Consider the following 20,505-nt stretch of genomic DNA (forward strand, 5'->3'; position numbering starts at 1 on the left):
TGGGGACCAACAAACACTCCTGAAGTTTCATGGTGCCCAAGTAAATCTGTCAGTGAAACTTCAAAGATCTGTAATTTAGTCAGTAGGTAAGGAAAAGCAGATTAACATCCTGTATCTTTATAACTTTTACCTATTAATGCTTTCAAGTGAATACATCAATTCTCTGTGTAACTGGTTGTGAATTCTATGTGGCGGAAACTGAGAAGGGGAAATGGATGAGACTCAAGACACAGCCACACGCTCTTGTCATTCTTTGATATCTGACTCTCCTTGCACCTTTCTCCTCACATCACTGGGTCATAGCTACTGTGGAGGAGGAATGAGAAGGAAAACAGTTCTGGAAAATGTGTGGGAAGAACTGTATTAAACTGATCCTGTAGGAAAGGTTTGAAGTGTTACAATTCTCCTTCTCTGTGCTTAATTCTTTCCCGGTGTAAAATGTCAAACATGCCATCAAATTCTGACAGTGATACTTATCTACTTATTCAGGGGTACAAGAAATGTCTACAGTGAATTTTAAAAAGATCCGTATTCTCTGTGACTTGTCCACCCACCTACATGGTGGTACTATAGTCTACAGACATGTCTGTCAAGTCCCTAATAGTCCTGTCTACCATGCCTGTCTTGGAAAGAGCTAGTTAAAGATTTGCTGACGTAATCTGAATATTTATACTGGAAAAAAGCCTACTTTGTCAGCAGCCAGTTTTCAAGGTAATTGGCCATTTAAAAATGCAAACACATCCTAAATAGCTGGCTATCACATTAACCTTAGCTGAGCTATATTCATATTTACTGTCTGTAAAGTTTTTGTTAATGTTGTCTTTATCTTTAAATAATCAGCTTTTGTGTACTAGATGTTGGTCATGAATGCTGTATTTCCACTACATGAGCTCTTCTCAGGGGAACATAATAACTCTAAATTGAAGCATAAGGCTTTTGATTTCTTATAATGAGGAGCACCCTGCTGTATACTTTCTAACTGATTAGATGAATTATGATTTACTTGCCTTGAGAAGAACCATACTTAGAAGCAACTTCCTGAGGCAGAGAGTGTGCAAGGGAAAAAAAGGGACTATCCTGATTAATGCTACTTGAGCTGGATTTTCACACATTTCTTGACTGAACAATCCTTGTGCTTACTGCTAGAAATGTACCAGGCTAAAAATTAATTGCAAGCTAATTACTCTATGTCAGGAAACAACTATGTTATTTCTCAGATTTGCTGCTGTGGCAATTCTAAAAGTAGCCATGTACATTCAAGAACCTGTTGGAGGACTTTCATCAGTGGTAAGCCGGGATGTATTTGATAAGCTGTTTTGTCAGACCGAAAGTGCAGAAATTAGGCTTCTGAATAGCTATTTTCATGCCCTTGCTACCTTCAGGTGGTTATATTCATGCTGGTCACTCATGTCCATTTAAGATGCTACTACTGAAATCAGAGAAGAATTTCTGCACTAGGGTGTTAATCTATGTACATGAGATGCTTCAAAAGTAATATCTTCTATTTTATTATGTTAGCTCACGACATCAGATGTGGATGTTGGTGGTATGTGGTTGAATCTTCCTGCCAGTATTCTGTTAAATTTTGTTGCTCTGTGATGAATGGCAGCAGTGAGGCAGTCTGACAAAATGGTGTCTGCCATAGAAGTGCGTATGAAGCAAAGGTGTGTCATTGAATTTCTCCACGCAGAAAAATGGCATCCATTGATATTAATTGATGGTTGCTGAACATCCGTGGAGACTACATAGTGGATGTTGGCACAGTGAGAGACAGTGGATGGTACATATGTTTCAACAGTGGCAACAGTGACAAGAAAGACAAGCCACATTCCAGACAGCCACATGCAGAAGTCACAATAAGAAACGAAGAGCATTTCAATCTGCTTGTCCACAGGAATCAACAGATTACAACCAGGAAACTGTGTACAAATCTGAATATTGGTTTCAGCTTTGGAAATGATGGTGGCAGTGTTGGAATATGACAAAATTTGCACCAGCTGGGTGCCACAAATGCTCACACGAGCAGAAAGAACATCATCTGCATGTTTGTCCGGACCTATTGAATCAACACGATGCAGAAGGTGACAATTGCCTAAATTGTATCATTACCAGTGACAAGACATCACGTTACCACTATGAACTGGAGTTAGAACAGCAGTCCATGGAGTGGAAACGTGAATTTTCCATCAAGGAAGAAGTTTAAGATAAAGTCTTCAGTGGGCAAAGTGATGTGCACTGCCTTTGGTATAGGAAAGAGTTGATCCTTCTGGATATCCTGGAACCTGGATAAATTGTGAACTTTGACCACTACAACATGACACTGACTAAGTGGAAGGTTCGAATTTCCAGAATCAGACAAAAGAAGAAAGCAACCCTTCTCTTGTAACATGATAACACCAGGACCATCCTACTACACCCACTGTGTAGACCAGATTTGGCACCTCCTGACTTCCATCTGTTCAGGCCAGTGAAATATGGACTTCATGAGCAACATTTTCCTAGCAATGCCACCATCATAGCAGCTGTGAATTACTGGGCCACTTCACTGGAATAAACTCATGAGTGTAGCATGCAGACCCTTATTCATTGGTGCCAAAAATGCAAAAATATATTTCCTTTTACAGAAGTAATTAATACTTATATTCTCCTGAATTATGCTAAGCAATCCCTTCTATTTGTCTGAGAAGATGGAAGCTTTCTGCTTTGTTTTATTTCTTGCTGTCTGTTATTGTTTTTAATTGATCTCTTTCAACCTTAATCCTCTCAGCAATACCTCATATCTATGATGCAGTTTGTGGAATTGCCTAATTTTCCTCCATTTTGAGTGTTCTCATACTGTAATGCCGTAAAATCTGCATATTATCATGCAAATTAACAAGTTCTGGTAATCCTTTTAGAGAAGGCTGGTATTCTGTTAAACGCTTGGCCCCACTATTCACCATATTGCATTGATCTTTCTCAGAAAAATAAGAAAAAGGGAGAAGAAAAAATAAAAACACTGACATCTGGTTAACATACTGTAATTTGAATGCCTCAAAATTGTTTTCATGTCATGGGAGAAAAGAGAAAGTAACCTTTCTAGGCCATTTTTTAAATCTTTGTGCTTTCTGGGTCAGCCACCTTCAGTTAGTTAGACACCTGACCTTGATCCTGCCAGTGAGCAAGCATGAACTTGGCCTTTAATAGGCTCCTAAAAGAGCTGTTAATGCCAACAAGTGTTCTCAGAGTAAGGGATCTTGAGTAGGTTGATGGAGAGCAGTAGCTGATCTTCAGCACTGCTGGGTCACAGCATATGTATTCAAAGCTTTGGAAGATTCATCTTTCACATCAGAGGAGAGCTCAGGAAAGCGTTAGCATTACTGAGCAAATAGGAGTATTGTTTTCTCTCCCGCATGTATTCCTTAATGAAATGCCATGCTGCATAGCGCCTGCTGCAGAAAGTTGGCCTTTCTTAATTCTTCCTTGCTGAAGACTGTGGTGCCCCACTAAAAGGAGGACTACCATGGCTTCTTTAAAAAGCTGTCATAAGATACTGATTTTTACCAAACTTATATGTTTTTCTCAAATTATTTTGTCTTCACTGAAAATGTCTCCTACGGAAGAAGCTAAGCCCTTGGCATTTTACATTGTTTGATTGTTCTTTTATCTTTCAGCTGTGCTCCTTCCAAAGATGTGCAGTTTATCCTTTCTTGGAAGGTTTTTGTGGTATTAAAAAGTCCTGAATGAAAGACTGATGGGCAGAAATCACTTTCAACTATAAATTCTTTAATTTAAGGGCAGAGAGAATTACAGATGCCATAGCTTAAGTGAGCAGAAGTGAGGAAAGAGAGACTCGTCAAAAACACTCATATAATATTGAGATTAATTCTGGAAGTGTTGTTTTCACAACAAGAGGTTGACAGTGTAAATTGAAATCAGATATTACTTTCATAAATGGGAACTGCCTAACTGTATAACTATAAAATAAGAAAAAATCAGCAAATTCCAGAGTGAAATTCTCCTCTGTTAATAGCAGTACAAACACTCTGCAGAACCTGAGTCCTTTTTTTGAGGATTAAAGTGAAAATAGCAGCTGTCTTTCTGCAGTGATTTGTTTATTCCCTTTCGTACAAGGCTGTGGTGTTGCCATTGGAATGTGCTGGAATACTCAGGAAGGCAGAATGCGGTATTACTGATTTTGCTCCACTTACTTAGTACTGGACATAGATGATCAAACATTTTTTCCTCACTATAATTGTCACAGTGTATCACTTCTGCATTATTTCTGACTTGGGTAGAATTTTCACACAAACCCATCAGTGCAGTATACCAGCCTACTTCTATCCCTGAAATCTATCTTGGATGGACAGACAGCTTCCAAAAAGGAAAGACAGAACAATGCTAAGGCCTTATGAAGTTATTAGGGATTTATTGTACATTGTCTTTGTGAATTAATGAGAATTTAGAGATTATTTTATTGCTAAACTGTAGAATCAGCATCATCTTTATGTTAGGCATTCCTTCAGCTACAGGAGGAAGCATAGAATAAGCTGCATTTGTCTCGTCCTTAAATCTTCTTGCACTTTCCTGTGAAGTACTGACAAGTCTGAAACCTTCAGATTTCATAAAAGAGGCAATAGACTTTGATTAAACAGCTGCTCCTGTTTAATGAACTGAATGTTCTTGTGATCCAGAAGGTTTCCAAAGGGTGTGCTGATTTGTGAGCTTCCATTTAGAAAATGACTTATTCCTCCAGTGGAATTCAGTTAATCATTGGAGGGAGTGAAACTATAGTTTTTGAGTAATGTGTAGTAGTAGACAACACCGAACAGAATGCTCAGAAATGGAAGAGGATATTACCTGCAAGCGGAGGAGATGGGTTTAGGCAGAATATATCAGTCTGAATTTGAATCAAGTTGGCCCTGCAGAAATACTCGTCTGTTTATATACACTATGACTGAAATAGAGGAAGGGCTGATATATTCTTTCTTTACCTTTGCATTATTTTTGCCAGAGTAAAACAGGTACTTAGTAATTCTTACTGAGAGGAGTTTTTTACTTTCTTCGCAATAAAACAAACAAACAAGCAATTGTTCTTAAAATTCTTAAAAGATTACTTCAGTCTTACATCTTCTGAGAACTCTTCCATAGGCACTGGAGAGATCAAAATTAAGACAATCTCCAGGAAAACGAGACAGTAATAGTAAAGAGATTTGCAAACTCAATATTACTAGTGAGTAAGTTATGCCGCAGAGGAAACAACCAAATAAATCAGAGCTACTGAAAAGTCAGCTGGTCCATCTTCTTACCCTGAAACAGACCTAGCTATTTCCTGCCTTTCCTGGCAGTGCTTATCTTGGCAGTTCATAAATGTATCCAAAGCGGTATCCCACAGCTTCCACCAGTGATTTGTCCCAGCACTTAGTCATTTCTGTCTGTGGGCTGATTACCTTTGAAATGTGGTTATCCTTTGAAAACTAGACTCTATATATAGAGCCAGATTCCACTCACTCTCTATTCTTGTTATTCTTTCTGCCCTTATTGTTGTTGGCTCTCTGCCCCCAAAATGGAGGTCTTAACTGTTACTATTATTTCAGTTGTAGTTGTTCAAATAAAATGATGCTAGCTGGAAACACAAAACCTTTAGAACAGACATTTATAGTTTTGCTCAATTCAAAATTCAATGATTTTTTCAAATTGTACTGTAACAAATTCACATAATCCTTTGAAATTCAAGATTCTACACTTTTGCCTTTGAGGTTAACCAAATAAAGGGTTACCAAGCGGAACTTGTAGTAGCTGCCTGTTTTCAGGTATCAAGCAGAACCTCACCCAGAACCTTATCAGTGACTCAGAGCTAATGATTAAAGTGTAATTAATTTACAAAGTAAAAATGGGAACTGAGAAAATTGCCATTTTTACATGGGCGCTTTTCATGTGATAACAGTACTGGTTTCCTATTCCTTTCAGAAAGGCTGTTCATAGTTATCTTGCAGGGTACCTGCTCTCTTGGATCAATGCTAATTTTGGACCAGTCATCCAGCAGACAGTGTACGAAAATGTAGGAATCTTTTTACTGAATGGAATGTATAGTCTTGTCATTCTGCAAAAGATTGGAAAGAAAATGAGCGTTTGAAAGAGCTAATGAAACAGTCATAAAAAAAAATGACTTGAAAGGCCAGCTAGCTGCACATTTGTCCAGTCATTCAACTTGAGCAGTATGGTTTCTCACTGTTCCCTTTTTTGCATACCAAGGAGAACTCCCATGGTACTTATTTTAATGAATGAAGAGTGCAAATTGGAAAATGGCATTTAAGGAAGAGGATGAGCTGGAGCATGATCTTCTATTCTCAAGCCGTCTGTAGAGCAATGAAGAAAATGTATGGAACAAATAGTTCATAGGCTTCCCAACTCCAAATTCTGCCCTCCTCCTCCTTAGCTTCCTTTGTGGTTTGTGGTTGTCCCTGAGGTCAAATAAAAACTGGTTGCAAGGAGATGTGGAGATACAGAAATTTCAGTGGCTGCCCCAAGAAATGAGTGGTTTAGATAAGATTCATTCATCTCTTCAAGGCACTGCATTCCCTCCTGCAATTTTTTTTTGGTTTCTTTGCTTTCCTGTGAAGTTTTTCGTTGGAAGGAAACATGTGAATTAACTATTTTGTCATCTCTGAAAGAATGGGGAGGGGGAATTCTCTTTCATGTCAATATCATTGCCTGACAAAATCAGACTGGCTACTAATCAAAGTGATTTCAATAGCCTAATTCTGTACATTATCTCTGTGCTTCAAGGTCTTTGACAGGGTTCGAGAAGATTGCCCTAATTTCCATGAGAAGATTAAGCCTATTAATGCTGAACTCACTCAGCCCAAGTTGGCCATCAGTGCTGAAGATGAGGAGGAGCTTCTGACCCGGGTCAATATTGTCTTCCACTGTGCAGCAACAGTACGCTTTGATGAACCCCTAAAGTATGTTCTGCTTTCTGTGTTTGCTAATCATTATTCAGAATGCACAGTGGTTCATATTACAGTATTCAGTACGTCTCTTGAATAGCTGCAATAATCTTTGTTTAGATTTTCATGCAGCATGTAGTCCTGCACTTATCGTACATTTCCTAAATGCTCTAAAAATGTCATGTACGTGTGTACTTCAGAAGTGAAGTAACTTGGCAGATTTCCATGGGAACAGAAGGAAATATGACAAGCTTGGATTGTAAAATAGTAAGAGAGTAAATAATGACCTAAAATGTGTAGAGAAAAGTGTTTTAGAACAAGAGGGAAATGTTTTGGCAGAACTAGCTGGAGACAGCTTGAAACGAAATTGTGTTATGTGTATCTCTAAAGCTAGTTAGTGTTAATGGCCTTTATTTGTCAATGAATAACTGAAGAGGGAAATAAGATTATGTTTAACAAAATAGCCTTTCACAAGATTTAAAATACCCAATATTCAGAGTAATTAACTGTTCAAAATAGATACACAATTTCTGAAACAGCTCCCTTGGGACAGCCTTTTCAGAGAAGGCTTTCCATTAAAAAAGAAAAAGTAAGCATAATAAATGGGATATGTAAGTGCTTCTGTGCAAATAATTTAGATCAGCAAAGCTGAGGTGGCTGATTTGGATTGCCAGATCTTCCCAGTTTCATGAAAAATCCTACAGCCATGAGAATAGAAAACACAATTATTGATATTCTGTCTTCATTTGCTCCTTTGCAGGCTAAATAGATAGCCACCCTGTACACCATAAGTAGCTGCTTTTTGCAACTAATTAGAGAATCCAACAGAAAGGAAGCAATTCCATTTATAAAAGCATCTCAAGCTGTAACGAGCAAAGCACTATTCTACATTAATATCCATAAATGTTCTTGAATTGATAGAGGAATGATTATACTACAAAAATACACCACAGTGACATATAACATCAAAGAGAAACTACAACTTTTAATAAGGGAGATAGCTAGAAGGAAATTAAAAGAAAAAGCTTAAATAGTCCTCTGCTTCGAGGCAGTGTAGAGGCTATCTGAAGACTGATTGTATCTGATCTGTCAAAATCTCCATATGAAAACAAGCAAAATTCACTATGATTAAATGACAAAATGTTTGAAGATGTTAGATGGAAATGAGCCTTGTCTGAATGAGAAGCAAGTTCAATGTGATACAAAGGCAGTGTTATCAAGATACTAGAAAAGTAGTGACTAAATGAATTATTGGCATCAATATGGAGGAATTAGGGAATTCTCCAGATGCAGTTATTGAGGGCAGAAATCTGAGAAACTGTTATATTGAAATATTAGTAGATGCAGTTTTAATATAAATTGAAAAAAAAAACCTGTAAAAAATAAAAAAACTAAAGAGCCACGGATAATATTCCCATACAAGGATAAAGGAACTCTTTCCCATTAGGAATTCATGCTGAGTCTGCACTTGGAGTGCAATTGTATTCATCCCATCTTAGAAAGATTACAGTGCAATAGAAATGTACATGAAAAAGCAACTTCAATGTGAAAGGAAACTAAAGTAGAAATATTCTAATATTCTACAAGAGAAACAAGTGACGAGAAAATAGAAATCTATTTAAACAAAATACTATCACTTAATAGCACCATGTTATTAAAATTGGTATCTCTGGGTTGAGATACTGTGATCCAAACATTAATCATACCCTTAGCTTCTGCCTTCATTCATCTGGACTATTTACAGTTTCACTTCAGTGACTGTATAATTAATTTCTTTAGCGTACCCTTTACTGGACAACATTATACATAGTCTCTTATGTTTGTTGTGTTGAAACCTTCTAATTCAGGGCTGAACAGATTGCAAATTCCTTAGCCTTTTCCATTCTGTATGGGAAAGTGCAACAAAGTTGAGTGTTTCTTCACTGAGATATAGCAAGTATGCAGTGTGGATCCTTCAAGGTCAGACTTGTTAGCCAGGATGCTTTCTGTCTTCTTTTTTAATCAATCTTTTCCCCATTCCTTGAGAATTTGTTATCTCTCATTGTGGCCTCTTTCAGTATCAACCTGTATTTCTGGGCTCAAGGACTCTTTGCTGAACCCTTGCATGTGTCTGGTTTAGCAATGGCCACCTAAGGAGAAAGCTGAGTGCAGACCAAAGAAATTACAGCAACTCAGTGGTCATGTATATTGGAAATATTTGTTCCAAGAGAAGGTGGCAAGTAGTATGTCAGACTTAGACATGTTACTGAAATGTTACCTGTGAACCTTCAAACTGAGTAAAAATATTTCAGTTGCATCCTGTGGCTAGATCAGTGGATCTCTCTGAAGGTTATTTTAGATGTTGCTGTTAGACACTTCCAACTCCTTTCAGTGCAATGGGAGCATATGCTACATACAAACTGGTAAAACCATAATGAAACCTAGGCCAGCCCTCAGTGGTGATAAAGAATATGACTGGAGTTTAGAAAAACAACTTTGAGAACAAATAAAACCACATTGTGAATGAAAAGATCAGCATTGTGACCAGCAGCTGTCAAGCTGCTACACCATTTATAATGATTTTGTTTGAACACATTCTAGTCAAATGTGCTGTTACTTGTGACCCCTTCCCGTATTTGTTTTTTATTTATCAGGAAGAAGGGTTTGGATTTGATAAATTCTTCCCAGTGAAATGCATTTTGTTTCTTTCCCTGCCCTCTTTAGACATGCCTTGCAACTGAATGCAATGGGCACACAGAGGCTTCTAGAACTGGCCCAGCAGATGCAGAAGCTGGAAGCTTTCATCCACATCTCCACTGCCTATGCAAACTGTGTGCGGAAGTGCATAGATGAAATCATCTACCCACCTCCAGCTGAACCCAAGAAGCTTTTTGATTTAGTAGAGTAAGTAGAAACTACTCATTTGGCTGAGCTTACCAATACTTTCCCAAATACAAAAGAATTATAAAGCAACATAAAACATACTTGATAAGTCTGTCATTTCAGTTACTCCTACATTTTTTCACACACCATTTCTAAAAAGACGTAGTGATTTCATTAGAGTCCAGCGCTAAATTATACATGAGTGCATTGCTACCAGGAATGAAGTTGTACTGCTGCTTTCTGCAGTACTCAGCCCTGTTGCTAGCTTAGTGAGATCTGAAAGTTTCTGTATACCTTATAATCACTTTTTTTTCTCTCCAGATTATCAGCATTGTTTCTACGTAGTACAAAAATTCTGCTATGCTAAGCTGGAGCAATACAGATATTAGTCAGAAATAGGTTGCTTTAGAAACAATTTGGAAATGTTGCCAAGAGATACAGAGCCCCCAAGGGCTGCAGCCAAGGCTGCTGAGTTCACCCTGTAAGGGCTACTTTCCTCAGGATAACTCTCTTCAAATAAGCTGCTAGGCCATCCACAGAAGCAGGACTGTTCTCTGTTGAGAACCACAGTTCAATCACAGTGAATATTTAGGAATTTGATGAAACAACAAAAAGGTATGTTTAATTTCATTTGCCAAAATGAAGACTAATTACTAAAAATAACAAAATGTGCTGATAAAAGTCCCAGGAAGCCTTATCTTTAAAATTTTCCTACAGATGTAACTTTGTTTTCATTTATTTAACAGTGTTATTCCATCTGTGTGATATAAGCAACTAACCTATGAACTACCAACCCAGAGAGCTGGTATAAATTCTTTCTTCTTGATTCTTGCCAAAAGAAATAATTTTACAAAGTGCTACTCCACAAAACTTAGTAAAAATCAGTGTTTTCTTTTTCAGTTCTTCCAGTAACCCTGGTCTTGGATGTGTTTACTTCCAGTTAATAGTTATTTGTCATTTATCAGAGCACGATAAATATGTAAGAAATGCCTTATTACATTAGTGTTGGACTGCCTGGCCCACTACATTGCCCTCAACAGTGGCAAAGCTTTCAAGGTAACTGGACAGGCCGGGGCACAGTGATGCATTCACCGTGTAGTCTCCCAGAAACCAGAACCAATGAATCACAGAATCATAGAATGACTTGGGTTGTAAGGGACTTCAAGGATCATCAGGTTCCAATCCCCCCAGCCCATTCCCCTTTGTCCTATTAGTATCTACCCATGTAAAAAGCTAGTTTTCTTCCTGTTTATAATCTCCCTTTAAATACTGGAAGACTATAATGAGGTGTCCCTGGAGCCTTCTCACCTCCAGACTGAACAAACCCAGCTTCTTCAGCCTGTCTTCCTGGAAGAGGTGCTCCAGCCCTCTGATGATCTCTGTGGCACTTCTGGATCCTCTCCAAAAACCTGGAATCTTTCCTTGTGTTGGGGACCGCAGACCTAGATGCAGCACTCCAGATGGGGCCTCATGAGGGCAGAGTAGAGAGGGACAATCACCTCCATTGCGCTGCTGGCACCCCTCTTCCGGTGCAGTCCAGGATACGGTTGGTCTTCTGTGCAGCAAGCTCATTGTAATCTGATGTAACATTCCTCATTGCAAGAAGGGTGTTGCATCCTATTATTTTTAATTCCATTTTTGAATTCATTAATTTTTTTAATCCCTTTTTGAAATTTCTGGTACTCTGCTTCTGCAACTCCTCTATGGTAATAAGTTCTCAAATTCTACTAACTACAGTGTGAAGATGAGCTTTCTTTTATCTGTTTCAAAGTGCCATCCTCATGGTTTCATTTCATGTCCTGAAGTTATAGCACAGGAGTATATGCAGCATTTGCCCTATTCAGGGCTAACGTGGAACTCTCAGCTGTGCTCCCAAGAGCTTTTGCTGAGTGGTGGCTGCCAGCCCTGAGTTCAGCAACCTCTAAGAACAGTTTAGCTTGCTTTTCTCTAAATACATTACCTTACATTTATCTGCAGGGAAGCTCAGCTGCAACTTTTGCCTGGTGACTTGGTTTTATAATGTCCAATGGAGTTCATCACTGTCAATATTATATATCACTGCTCCTAAAAGCTTACCACCACTTGTGACTTCAGAAACAATTAGTGTTGATGGCTCAGATAAAAAGACTCCAGCAAACCATTCTGAACATTAATCTTTAACATGTAGAATTGCCTAGCTAACCCAGAGGTTGCTACTTCAGCTGCTTCAGATAAGATAGTAAGAATTAATTTATTGTAGTTTATATACATAGCAAAGAGAAAGATATTTAAAAGACGGGTTGAGTGACAGAGGTTGGGGTCTCAAATAAGTTCTTCAACGTGTTTTTCTTTGTAGTATGTTTGGTTGTTGTTTCTTAGTCATGTTATAAGAGACTTTTTTTCCTTGCTTTTTGCTTGGATTTTCGGTTTGTTTTACAGTTTTTCCTGTGTTTTTACTCCAGAAGTTAACCACCTTCTGGTACTTCTACTGAGATAAAATTCACAGCATGCCCTCAGCTAGAACAGTATCTGTTTCTTTACAGTGTTTGCAGGTGCAAGTATGATGGCTCAGTGTGAAGACAATCACAGCCCTCAAAGGCATTGAATTAAGGTGGGCCTCAGTGAAAATAACTGCCTTCAGGGTAATTGGTTTAGAAATTGAAAATCAAAGGCAGTGTATGAGGGAGATGCATGGAGGAGCAGGAAGCAGAAGCTCCCTGGGATGTTAGGAGGTAAGATAAGGAAGAGAAGGGCAGTACAGAACAAGTGCTGTGCAGTGTGAATTTTTAACTCATTGAGAAAGTTCAAGTAGAAGAGAATGCAGCAGAAACTGTGATCCCACAACTGGACTAAGTTCAGTGTTATTTTTGGCCATATGATTGGTATCTACTTATGATTCTGTATTCAGGTGAAATCCATGTAGAATTCCAACTGTTACTTTTTCTGTTCTTTTGCTGCTGTTATATCCCTGCTTTCTTATATTTTTATACTTTACCTGCATGTAAAACTTCGGGCTTAATCTGAGCAAATCAGAAGTCATTCTTCTAAGTGCTGTCAGGCCATTAGGGGAAACATATAATCTGACACATCAAGCAAACTTTGCCTTAATCTGAAGCTGAAGGAAATCAGCTTTGAAGGGTATGCTGAGGTAAGGAACACAGCACACAGTGAAGTGTGGGCTGAAGTAAAACTGTTATTATTATTGTATTGCAGAAAATGTAGGTCTGTCACCACTTACAAGAGAGTGTCGTATTAACGGAAAGTGATTAACACAGTAAACTATGTTTTCCTATGATAGAGTTATTTAGTGCTTGTTTGTGGTGGAAGAAGAGGCTACTTATTTTTTTATCAGTATTTCTTTTGTTCTATGGAGCAATTGCAGCAGTGAGCAAAAGCAGTTGCTTTATGATTTAGAATTTCAGATTCTTCAAAGTAGGTCATTGAAGGACTGAAAACAGTTTGCCTTGCTGAACTGTCAGCTCAGCACGTCTGTGATTGCAATGCTGGCAGATCAAATCACCTGGTAGGACAGTGCTCTTGGGGCACACATAAGCATGCTCCTAGTGGTGAACACTTAATGCAGAAGCTTGTCTGGAAGGATGAGGGAAAGGAGAAATTGCTTCTTCTACACCTGTTTTTGCTTTCTGAGGACTCCTAACCTGTATGTCTTGTTTTAAATATGTGTATGTATTTATACAAAAACAAAAAAACAACCTCATATTCAGCTCTATCTGAGCTCCTGACTCATTCTAGTCTTCCTCCGGGCACTGCAGAAATAGATTTCTCCTTTTGGAAGACAATTAATTAATTGCTTGACAGATTTAGACAATGTCAGTTTAGCTGTGGCCCTGAAGAGGCTGTGATTGTCTAAACAGGCTTTGTAAATTGAGCCAGTATTGTGTGCTACTTATAGCCCCATAGTTTAGTTCAGTTTAGTTTAACTTTTCTTATGCTCAATTTTTCTGCCTTATTTCTGAGACATGGTAATAATGGTTTCAAAGGAAAATATTTCTGCCTGCAGAGGTTGGTGTTTTTTTCAGTTGTATAAGTTTGATTTCTAGATGCTAAAAATGACAGATTATTTTTAACTAGTTCTAAAACTTAAAGATTGACTGAAATCAACCCTTCTTTGGACACTGTTTGACAGTTACAATGATTCAGTGTTTTCTCACACAAAAATCTTGATGCAGTATAGTAAGCTGTATATAGTCAGAGCCATCTGAAAAGCACTGTGCCATGATCAGGTATTTGCACATCCAAGTTGATGTGATCAAGTAATTTGCCAGGCACGACAATCTCCACCTCATTACCGTCTGAAATTCAAGATAAGGAGGGGTGAAATGAGGATCTGCAGACAACAGTATCCTTGCAATGCCCCTGTGAAAGGTACATGCAGTTAGTCTGAACTGTAAGTCCATTGACTTAATTACAAATTGGATTATGGGAGTTAATCTTTGATTCTGTGGTGCAGCATCAGACTGTTGAAAATCTGTCCTGGATTGGCAGCAGTGTGTGAGGGCTCTGGAAGTACAGCCAGTTCCTGTAATTCTGGCAGGACCAGGGAAGCACTGCTGGTGTGCCAGGAGGAAGCCTTTTGAGTCTTAGATTCTCACTGCAGCACTGCAGTGGTAAGGGCCACATTTTTAAAGGTGCATGCATCACTACCTGATTACCTTACTAAGATTACTTGGTGGATGTCATGTTTGTTGTTTTTTTTTTTTTTCTCTACTTTTTTCTATTAAAAGTAGCTAACACTGGCAATTTCCTAATTTTCTGTGTGAACAAGCCAGTGGAAAACCAGTAGAAAAGAACATCTAACACTGTAAATCGCGCAAGTGGAATATTATTGCTGCAGTATGCAATTACAACTTTTGAAATCTTTTCAGTTTAGTAACTCAAGGTTACCAAGAATAGCCTGAATTATACATGGGTGTATATACAGAGTCTGCTGACTGAGCATGACTGCTATCTAGCCAGAGTATCAGACTGGAAGGCTCCATCAGACTAATTGTAGACCAGTTACAGCTAGAAAACAGACTGCAGAGAAACATAAAGCAAATGAGACTGCTTCACAATGAAATAGCATAGACATCTGTAGCTCAGCTGGACATCCCAGCAGGATGTTCAACAGGATGATTTTGTACTTCCTAGACAAAAGTAACTTTATCCTACAGAGCTATTAAACTAAATCCAAATCTTGTCACTTCTTGCTTTGTGTTATATGGCTTTGACTTACTTATCCTTTGTTTCAGGAGAGGATTCCTGTCATAACTGGTCTTTTCTTACCTATGTATACATCCTTCTTCTTGTTTTTTATAGGTGGTTGGATGAATCTATCATTCAAGACATCACACCCAAGCTTCTTGGGGACTGGCCCAACACTTACACCTACACCAAAGCCTTGTCTGAATACCTAATTCAGCAAGAGAAAGGAAATTTGAACATCGCTATCATTAGGCCGTCCATCGTGGGAGCTAGTTGGCATGAGCCTTTTCCAGTAAGCATTACATCCACAGCAATTCCCTACTGAGAATACTTTAATGCAGCTGCATACACTCTGCCAGTATCCTCTTGAGAAACAAGTGTTCCAGTTTAAGGAAAGCATGTGAGAGAGGTAGGGAACCTATGCTGAAGTAGAACAGCAAGTTTTTAACATCTCTGGAAATACTTTTGTCTATGAGTGGAAGGAGCATATTTAAAAAAAAGAGATAGAATAACATTGATGCAAGATGCTGGACTTGCAATTTACAATCTTATATGCAGAGGATAGTGCCCGGGCAGCCACACAGGAGAGTTTCTGTGCTTGTTGGTGTAACACTTGTTAGAACATTCCTGATGCATTCTGGTTCAAGTCTTTCCATGATCTATCCATCCTATTATTACGGTCCTGATAAGCACCCAGGTCATGTTCAGCTACTAGTATTTTTATCTTACTTCAGTAGTTGTTGAATTCACTGGATTCACACTTGTACGAGCCTGTTGCAGACAAAATGTGTCAGCCACACAGCAATTAAATGCAGCTGTACTTTTGGACTGAAACAACTCTCTAGGCTAAATGTACCCTAATATTGCAGCCAAATTAGAAAGGCAACATAAAGTCACCTTCGCCTTTCATAGAGCTTGAAGTGTGCCAGAGATGGTTGATATACAGCCACAGCTCTGGGACAGCCTCTTCATCTCAGAAAGATGGAATTAATTCTGCTAGGCATCATAAATCACCTTGGGTCATGCAGCCTTTCACTGCTTTAACTTCTGTCCCACACAGGAAAGTTTCTCTGGCTTGGAGTAGGATGGGATTCAAAAGTAGAGTTGGTATCTTTTCCTCCTAACTTTAAAAATTAGTTGAAGTAATCGGATTAGTTTCAGTGGCATCTGTGTTATTGGATACGCAACATGCTGACGGTTTTTATTAAGTATGACAGCACCAAGACACTGTAGTGCTTTAAAGCCAGGGTTTCTTTCTGTAGCTGAGTTACTTTAGGAAAGGAGTGGTTTCTAAAAACATGGTTTGGTTGTGTTGTTAATGGGTAGATAGTATGAGGTATCATGCAAAGCATATTTTCATTCTGGTTATCTTCCTGACAACTGTCCCAGATGGGTTGGTAGCTGTCTTAACTATTTTCTCATTCCTTCTCAATTTAAACCTTAGCACTATTGCCCTTTCAGCATTTTGAAACCTGTATAAGCAACCTATCATCCTTTTTTTGCAGGGTTGGATTGACAGCTTCAATGGGACAAGTGGAATATTTGTTGCGGTATGTTTAGTTACTGTTTAATGTTCTCTTAAAGTGGAGTTAGCTACTAAAGACACTCTAAAGCCCCATTGTGAAACTGTGTGCAAAAAAGATTATAGAAACTTCCTGAATTTGGTTGAAAGAGGTCATGCTCCTGCCATGAATCCACATGCCCATGGCACATAACATCTAAGCTGTACTCAGAACAGGACATTTTGAAAGAGTATGCATGTTGCATTGTGAACTGTAGTTTTCAGGGTTTTAGAAAATTTTGTGAGAAGTGGCATAAAATGCATCCCTGAAAATAGGTGTAATTCACAAGTGGCAGAGATTGAATCATGTAACAGAATCTCAATTTCCTGACTTTCCATCTCACTAAAGAGGAAAAAAAGTCAGCAAGCACTAATAGAAATCAAGCTGATATGATAAAGAAATTCCAAGCTTTCCAATGTTGGAAGTAATTTACAACATTAAACTCTCTACTATATACACAATATACTAAACATCCAATTCATTTATGTGTATATAATCATCATATGCTGCTCTGAATATAGATGTTTGCAGCACATCCATTAAACTTATTGGTTTTGAATCCCGACCTCGGAAAGATCTTTAGTCTGCCTATTAAAATGGGATAATTGATCACACAGTGTTCTCTAGTGGGCATATATTCACAGCAGCTGAAAATTTACAGCAGGGCTTGACTGGCTGCTTTGGGTCTTTTTAATTGCTTGCAATTTCCCTTGAAAAGACAGCAGTAGGAACAACAACAAAAGTACCATCATAGTCATGTTGCACGTTAAGGTTTTAATGTCTAATCATAACTGTGGTTCAGGTTAGTACAGCAGAAGTTAACTGCACACCATGGGTTTGAGGAGTGTGTTTGGAATCATGTGGGAAAGCTTGCATGGTTGCATGTATCTCTGCCAGCTGCACCAACAGTAAGATGCTCAGGAGCCTTAACTCATGAAGATCAAATCAGTGTCATAAGCAGTATCCTACTTGCAAGCTGTGAAATAAAACAAACCCATCTAATTGTATAAAGGAAGAAAAAGAGAACAAAATAACCCATATAAACACCTCCCAAACAGGGGATGTGATGGACCCTTTTACAGTGCAGTCAAAAATGACATGATTTACAAGGTAATATCAGGTCTTAAATGTTTTTTCATCACACCTTTCTTTTCATTTAGATTTCAGGTGACTGTTTTGCACAACCAGGCACTTCCTATTTAGTTTTAGTAGTAAAACTTGATCTTTCAAAGCTGGAGAACTATTTCATGATTGAACAGGAAATTTTCAGGTTCCATGGTGAAACCTAACTTGCAAGAGTTAGTTAGTTAGTTAAGTTGCTATAAAATTTCCTCTGCTCTGATTTTTATAAATATTCTTGGGTCTTTGGTGTATATCATCTGTCCTTCTACCTGTGTATCTCCCTCAAATTAACACTGAACTAAATTGTTAGAGGTTTTTTACTTCTTTTCTTCACTTGTGCTCTTTTCCTCATAGCTTATTTCAGGAAGTTTTCAGTTTCTACATCAAACTCAATCACATTTTATTTCCCATGTACTAGATAAATGCAACCTTTGCTTTCCTGTTGAGATTTCTTTTTTAAATTGCTTTGTTCCATGTTCTGTCATTTCATCACAAATTTTCTTTATTTACAAATTGTCCTGTTTGATTAAGGCTGCCACATTTCCATCTGTTCCTTTTAGTCTCTCCCAGCCATGTCTCTCCTGTGGAACCTCCAAAAACTGGTCATTAGGGAAACTCCTTTATAAGCATTCAGTTTAAAAATATGTATTTTGGGGAGCTAGCCCCTGACAAATGCACTTTTAGCAAAAGCAAAGATCTTACAGTTCTTGCCTTCTCTTTTGTATTTTCATATTAATTTCCTGAGTTTCCTTTTAAACTGGGAAGCTTCAGGGCATGGGCCACGTCTTACCTGTGTACTTGTCTGTAACAGGCAGAGCTCTGGAAAAGAGTAAAGTATGAATATATCCAAAGGAAAGCAGTAAACTTTTAAAAATGGTTATCAGCTTCATTTCCAAATCAACTACTATCTTTAAAAGACATTCAGACCTCTGTCTGCCTGGTTCATTTAAGAAAATGGAACTTCAGTGGAAATTTTATTTCAGTATATTCAATTTTACATTGAGTGCATTCCTTTTACATTGAGTTAACTAAAAGTCATTGATTTTTTCATTGTGTGCAGCACATGTCATCATGCTTCAGGCTTTCTGTGAAAATACCGAACAGTGAGATGCATATGAGATCCATGTTTGTTTTAACAGAAACCAGCCAGCTTCTGTAGCAGGTGCTTGAAAAATGCTAAAGTTAAGTTCTGCCCATGCTCTAAGCCAATGAAATCTTGCAGTAGCTTACTGTCAGTGACTGCTTTTCTTTGTCCCACAGGCAGGAAAGGGGATTCTAAGGACTGTCATTGCTAACAACGAAGCCGTGGCTGATATGATTCCAGTTGACGTTGTCATCAACCTCACCCTTGCGGCTGGGTGGTACACTGCTGTGCACAGGTGGGAAGGCACTCCTGTTTCTGCTAGGCTGGAGCATATATTGCTTGGCTCTGGACTTTAAAGAGAACCTAAAGAGAAGCTAACTGAAAGCCTGCATAAGAGCCATGTTGGCTCATTATCTGATTCACATTTCCTTGCCCACAGCTGGCAAGAATGAGGAGCAGAGTGGAAGTACTTAAGGCAGATTTTAGTGTTAGGCAACCTCTCAATCTGCAGGCCATACTTGTTTCTCAGTAAAATGTAAGCTCCTTTGACAGGTCTCTCCTGGAAGTTACTTTTATGAAGTTTAGAATTTGTACTGCAATATCTTAGTAGCCTTTTTTTTTTTTTTGTCTCCTCATGCAGCTATATTGAGTTGCTTTTCAGTTGGCTTCTAGAGTTTTCTTGGTAAAAATGCTCTGTATATTTTCATTGAAAAATACTGCTCCAATATATTGTAAGCTCATACGATAGGGAAGATGATATAAAATCCCTATTCTTTGCTTCATCGAGAAGGGTATATGTAAATTACACTAACATTTTAAGATCTACACACTTGCCCATTAAAGCCTCCAGATTGAGGGTTACATCCCATCCAAAAAGCTGAAGAAGAAGAAAAGCATACGCTGTTGAAAAGTTTATCAGCACCATAGACATCCTGGGTCTGGCTATAGTCAGAGAAATGCCATTATTTGTAACAGTTTATTGGCAAAATACACACGTTTTTTAATTTTGATCCTGTGCAAATATTTGTTAGGCTAAATGAGCAGTTGCAGAACTTGATTTAAAGCTTTGTCTTGCTGGGCAAGACCCCAAGGTTAGTAAGCTGTAAGACAAAACATAATATCCTGAGACTTCTGTAAATTTGTTTTCACTGAGTTTCACATGTAAATGCTGTCACGAAGGATAGTGTGTATGGCTTTAATTTTCTCAAATCATCTAATTAGAAATAGAAAGTGAGTGTCCTTCAGGGCAGATGACATTCATTACTAGCAGAAATTAGATTCTGAATCTTAGCAGAGAATTGCAATCTGCACTACATAGTGTAGAAACCCTACAAAACTCTACACTTGACCAACAACACTCACTCAGCTGGAGTGTGGAGAATGGAAAAACAACAAAAGATAGATCCTCTTTACTGGATGCTGGAAAGATGCAAAAGTCTTCTTTATTCATCTTTAATGAGCTTGTACCCACTGGTGTAAGTGAACGTCTGTGCTTTTGCATCAGCACAGTTTGTATGAGACTGTTGTGTGGCTCAGCACTAGCTGCATTTTTATATGGTCTCATATTATGGATTTAGTCATGCACCAGTTGTGAATATTGAGTTCTGCAATCCAGAAGTGCACAGAAAGACCGTCTTATGTTTAAGACATCATTGCATTTCTGCTTAGTAATTCAAAGTTATAGACCATAATTTCAGAGCTCAACATGTTTGTTAGTCTTAATCATCCCTAGAAGTCTACTATATTTCAAGTAGTATTGAAC

The 20,505-nt window shown here is 38.3% G+C and overlaps 1 protein-coding gene across 5 annotated transcripts in view; it reads left to right on the top strand.

Annotated features, from left to right (window-relative positions):
- The window catches only part of FAR2 (fatty acyl-CoA reductase 2), a 138,087-nt gene that overhangs the window by 92,594 nt on the left and 24,988 nt on the right, over window positions 1-20,505 (top strand). For all 5 annotated transcript variants that reach the window (XM_048955556.1, XM_048955535.1, XM_048955526.1 and 2 more), the window contains 5 exons: window positions 6,769-6,944; window positions 9,633-9,812; window positions 15,090-15,267; window positions 16,481-16,525; window positions 18,920-19,038. In XM_048955556.1, the coding sequence (XP_048811513.1) occupies window positions 6,769-6,944; window positions 9,633-9,812; window positions 15,090-15,267; window positions 16,481-16,525; window positions 18,920-19,038 (698 nt within the window). The remainder of the gene's footprint in view (window positions 1-6,768; window positions 6,945-9,632; window positions 9,813-15,089; window positions 15,268-16,480; window positions 16,526-18,919; window positions 19,039-20,505) is intronic.

Source organism: Lagopus muta, chromosome 1 (assembly GCF_023343835.1).
Source record: "Lagopus muta isolate bLagMut1 chromosome 1, bLagMut1 primary, whole genome shotgun sequence".
NCBI classification, from domain to species: domain Eukaryota; kingdom Metazoa; phylum Chordata; class Aves; order Galliformes; family Phasianidae; genus Lagopus; species Lagopus muta.